General features: G+C 34.7%; 1 protein-coding gene across 1 annotated transcript; it reads left to right on the top strand.

The window, feature by feature from the left end:
- Positions 1–1,012: 1,012 nt before the first annotated feature.
- Positions 1,013–5,002, top strand: LOC138132096 (uncharacterized). Its single transcript, XM_069049468.1, has 4 exons — positions 1,013–1,799; positions 1,856–2,073; positions 4,543–4,798; positions 4,846–5,002. The coding sequence occupies exons 1-4, from the start codon at positions 1,634–1,636 to the stop codon at positions 4,947–4,949; spliced, it is 744 nt and encodes a 247-aa protein (XP_068905569.1). The 5' UTR covers positions 1,013–1,633; the 3' UTR covers positions 4,950–5,002.
- Positions 5,003–5,795: the final 793 nt, after the last annotated feature.

The following is a 5,795-nucleotide window of genomic DNA, read 5'->3' as shown; positions in this document are numbered from 1 at the left end:
TATTCAACGTAGATTCGCGTGACATAAGTAGGTATTTTGGGTCATTTTTAATTAGTGGTCTCCTAGAAGAGCCCGAAAAATCCAATAATCCATTTGTTATCTAGAGAGTCAAAATTCTTGGTACACATTACAAAATTTTAAGTACGGACCATCAAGCAGCGTGCCCAACAGACCAAAATCAGGCAATATTTACGACATTTTTACGGACAAGCCATAAACCATTGTAAGGGGCAATCGGCTTATTTTATAATAAGTTTCCAATATTGTATTCTCCTACTGTACTTATAGTATAGTAGCGGCCGGGGAAAATGGAAATCTGGCTTTTGGATTTACATAAATAATTTTTTGAACTCACTAACTACAAAATGACATTTCGCAAACGCAACAGTTAACCGCGAACGTAGATTTCACACACTAGTGCTTCAAAATCATCCAAAAAGCATTGGCCTTTTTGCGCATTCAGAAAATAATTTAACTTGATAATAATAAAATCTGGTTTATAAAACGTCATTTCTCCAACTTGGATGTTGAAAGTTTCGAAAGAACGAAAATAAATCGCTATTAATTCGATTGACACTTGGGCAGGCGCCATCGATTCACTAAATTAGGAACTATTGGGTAATAATTTAAAAATGCTAATATTCGTTTCAAAAAATATTGTACGAACCTCGATGCGAGAAGATGTATTCGGAACATTCGCGCAAATGAAGCACTCGCTCCTTCGTCGCTTGTGCCTCAAATAATGTACTCATGTGCGAAAAATGTTTTCTCGCACTCGGTTCGTAAATAACTATTTTGTTGAATTTAAATAAAACTGTAATGGTTACTTCGCAACCTCTAGAAAATATGCTTTAAAACAAAGAAACTGCATTGGTGTACGTTTTATAAAATATGATATAAAAGGGTGTATTTTTAAAATGTGCCGAAATTTTACCTACTAGGTTGTGGAACAATGTAGAAGACTAAAAGCAATTAAAAAAAATTGTAGCTCAAAAAATAAATGTCATTTTATTTTTTGACATAGAATTTTTTAAATATTTTTTTCGAGTTCTACATGAAACCTAGTAGCTCGTGGTTAAAATTTTGCCGCGCACTTGTGGGACCTGTATATTAGCAGGCAAAAATTTGTCCTTGTAAATCATAATAATGATAATCTTTACAGTTTTATTTAAACACAGCCCAAAGTTATTTAAGTCAAGAAGCCAGATTTTCCGCTGCCGCTACTGTAAGAGTGAAGATTACTTGAAACGAATTTAACATTCGCGAACAATTTAAACAATCAATAGATTATTTATTTTAAAACTAAACATTTTTTAATTTTTTTCTGCGGTTCTTGATAGCATTTAGTCACATTTTCTTGTTGAGTGATGGGTCCAATACCTATAATGCACTACATGCGGTGACTAATGAATGAAAAATGCAGAAACAGAACAAAGGACAGAGGCCAAGATCAGGTAGGTGAACGCGCCGGCGCACCAAGGGCTAGATTCATCGAACAGTCGAAGCCAACTCGTCGCATACAAGCACTGACGCTTTCGCTCTACTTTTACAGTCGAATCAAACAAAATTAAAAAGCTCAGCTTTGCCAATAGTATTAATCTTGCACAAGCACGACTCTGTCTGAACAACTAAAATGGCTTGGAACTACGAACAGACGTCTTTCTTGATCACACTATACGAGCAAAATCCCATGCTGTACATGTTGAAACATCGAAAGTATCACAATAAAACTGCGAGAAGAGAAGCTCTTCAAGTAATTGTTGAGAAACTGTCGAATAGCGTGCGCCCAAATACAACAGGTGAGTTCTTCACAGACAACAATTTAATAAAATATACATTTTTTTGTTGTTGATAGTCGAAGAAGTTAAAGCAAAAATTAATAATTTGCGCACGCAATTTTGTCGTGAATTTCACTTGTTGCGAGACTCGGGTAGTGAGAAACCTAGATTGTGGTGTTTTGAAAAGCTATTGTTTTTACAAAATCATCTACATCCACGCAGAAGTGTGTATACAGTGGAGTCAAATGGTAGGGAGGAATGTTCAACAAGTGAGACCGTGGATCAAGTAGAAGAGGTGAGATTTATTAATGAAATATACTAAAGATACTAAATTAGATTTGTACATATACGCACTAGTGCGGCAAGTTACTTCCCGCACACTTTTTGGAAATACATACTACTTCTCGGATGCCAGTGCGGAAAAGTTGGTTTTTCTTTACTTAAGGGGAAGAATACGCCAGTGGTGAGAGCCAAATTCTAATTTTCACATTTAGCGCTCTTCACGAAATGCTGTGTTCGGTATAAAATTTTTCTACGTCGTGTTGGCTTCTCTGGTACTTTCTCATAATCAGTTTACAACAGGGCAACGACAGTTTTGTCACCAGTTTTACGACACTTGAAAGGACAATTGGTGCCCAACTGTCAGACAACTTATGTATTCTTTTTTTTGCGGATATATGGCATAATAATAGGTAATAGTGTAACGTTTTCACACTCCGTGCATCGACGATTTAAAGAACTTATTTAATGGTTTATTTAACACCTCTAATTTACACTAGTTCGCTCTGGATCTCAAATGTCGCTGTTCCATTACCTTTTAAAAAATTCTGAAAATATTTTCCAATAATTAAAATACATTAAGTCAAAACTATAACCTTTCAGCCCGTATGACTTTGATACTAAAAACGATAGATATTTTCAAAAAAAAAAATTAACATTGGCTATTACTAGTGTCAGTAAAATTAAACTGGACGAAGGAAGTACTTTGCATGTCTGGATGGAGGCTGCAATTGAAAGTTCTAAAACAAATACCGTTCAATTTGATGTTGAGGGAAAATAAGCATAAATACTCGTATATTTTTTTATCACTGTTCAATCGTTACCTCTCTCTACCCCAATTTAGTGGTGCCGGACCCCTCTGGCTATTCCGGCTACCTGTAACTATATACGAGCAATGTACCGCTAATTGTTTTTAAAAATACATTCGCCTTCCTCTAAATAATATTTTCTATTTTCACTTACAATACCCCGAGTGGGTTAGCTAGGTGCAAAAAATTTCCAGGAAATTGCTATATTGTTATAGAAACGACACCGATTTCTGTTTTTCTATTGGCTATTTTTAAGTGTCGTGCGATTTTCAGTACTAATACATACAACGAGAGGGTAGGAAATTGCCGGAAATTTTTGATCTCATTATACGAATATTTGTTTCGACGACAAATTGTCTAAGAAACAAATACGAGTAAAATGTGGAGCAAAATTTCCCGTAATTTCGTACCACGGAGTTGTATTCGGCATGACAATTCCACGAAAGAAAATTTCATTTTCACCTTTTACACATTTTTTTAAATTTATACGTAGTCTTTATGACTCTCAAAGCGTTAGTTAACTTAGTTGAAAACAACAAAAATTTTACTGTGGATCAAAAATGACTTTAGCAAAATTCGAGGAAGGAGGAGAAAATGACAGTGATAATTCGAGGAAAAATTTCTGAAGTGTTATTATTAGGCGTTATTACGAATATCAACTGTTCACAGTCAATGCTCTATCAAATCAAGCTAAAAGCAAATGCAGAACGTAGATGCAGAAATTTTTTTTTTGTAAATTTCTTTACGCTCCTAGTTTTACTACTCTACCTGAACGCAAATTCCAGAATGCAAAATGCAATAAACATTCGAGTGCAACCCCGTCCAACACAGTCGAGGGGCCAGGCCTTTGACGAAGACAACACGCGAAGGATAGAATGCCGATGGCTGCATTTTCACTCCGTTGTACAATCAAATTTTGTCAAGGAATTACAACGATTGTAATTACTCAACAAATTTGAAATTTCACAAACACTTCAACAACACATCAATCGATACATGTTGATTATTCTTGTTCTCATCTGAATAAAGTCCTGTTCAGAAAAATATTCTAAAGTAAGGCAAATTATTAGGCGTTTTCTTATTTTTTTTTGCGAAAACTAAGGCCGTCTTGAACATTTTGAATATCAAGAGCCTTCAATCTACACTAGTTTTATGGCATATATTTTTTTCAGGAAAATTTATTGATTAGTTTGGCCACAATTTGTCGACAAAAATCGCCTTAATTTGGCTCTCACCACTGGCCTATTCTTCCCCTTAACAGATTGTATTAATAAATTAATTAAGAGTGACAGTCAACAAATGTCTGATTGGCCCTTTTACTTTAATGGGTCTATGAAAATTTTTAATTTAAGAGTTTCATCAATGTCATACTTTCTAGCACTTTTAAGCACGTTAGTTCTGACATTTATTATATGAAGTAAGTTTACTGCAGCTATTGAAATGTTCATTACTGATGCATGCTTTATTACAACAGTTCTCAAGACACATTCGCTTTAATTGCAGTTTTATTTTCTTTTAGAATTTTAATTAACGTAATATTATTTTTGCACATCAATGTTGGTACAAACAAATTTGCTTGAGTGTCTTAATACAGAACATTTTACCGGCAAGAAATTTTTTACTTACAGTGAATATTTTTGTTTAACCACGATCGAGCAATTAAAATTTGTCTGCAGAATGCAGGGATGCAAAACACAGATGATGCAGTCAACACAGAAAGTCAAGATCCCCTTGGTCCTGACAAACATGACCATCACCCAATCTTAGAAAACGAACCCACTTTTAGTTATTCTCCAAGAGTCGCCGTACATAAACCATTGAAAAAAATTAAAAGGAGAGGAGAAGCTGAGTTTAAGCTAACCGCATCTGCCTTGAACAAAATAATTGAGAAAGCAGAAGATGATGAAGAGTTATTTGGTCGATTTATAGCGGGTATGTTTGTTCTTAACTGATTTTTGAAAGTAAAAAATGAATTGCAGGAGAACTGCGAAAATTTAAAAATGAGATTATGAAAAATCGGTGTAAGCGCGAGCTTCTTCGACTTTTAATGGAGTTCCAGGATAACGATGACGACAGTAATTAAAACTGCAGGAAACAATAAATCTGACTTAATTGTCCATGTTGAATTTTATCACAATAAATATTTTAAATATAAACAAGTCTTTTACATGCAGAATATTCGTTGATATTCTTGATCAATAATAATCGTTATGATTTTTTACCCATTGTCATTTAGAATGTATCGATTATTTTCTCAGGGACAAATTTGCGGGAGTCTCCATGAATTTTTAACAGGACTCAAGTCTGGTTTCTGTATGAGTAAAAAAATTCAATCTGGCACAAGGATTTGATGCCTACTTCTTCGTTGCTTCTCGTCTAGGTACTTTTTCTAACAATAACGCCAGCCAATTTACTAACGCTCTGAAAACTGAAGTTGTTAATTCTTTGAGAATTTTAAACTCCGTTTTCCATGCATTGCTCTCATTTTTTAATTTGCGAATGTTACGGCAAATTACTTACAGATAATTAAATAAAGTGGTCGAATTTGTGTGGGCGTAATACTCCATTTGTGGGTTGAATAAGAATATTTAATTCCAGTTCCACTCGTTCAACTCTTGTCACCCACGCAATCGCCCGACTTATTTACAGGATTTTTAAAATAGAATTCGTCTTTCACCACACTTTTTTCATTACCACTCGATAATTACGTTTTTATGTCACGCCGAGTAGCGTCGAGGTGGTTTTCTTCGACGTTATCGTTATGTTGCTTGGATATAACGACGAAAGTCGTTTGTGTTCCCAATAATGGAGGGAACTTGTCTTACAACGAAGGAATATAATTTCTTCTCAAAGATGTGTAGGCGACTAGCTGACCAGCATATTTCATGGGATTACTCTTAAAATGAAGTTTCTTGCTTCAGCTCCAATT

This window comes from Tenebrio molitor, chromosome 5, assembly GCF_963966145.1.
Source record: "Tenebrio molitor chromosome 5, icTenMoli1.1, whole genome shotgun sequence".
NCBI lineage: Eukaryota > Metazoa > Arthropoda > Insecta > Coleoptera > Tenebrionidae > Tenebrio > Tenebrio molitor.
This window is presented reverse-complemented; position numbering and strand designations above follow the sequence as displayed.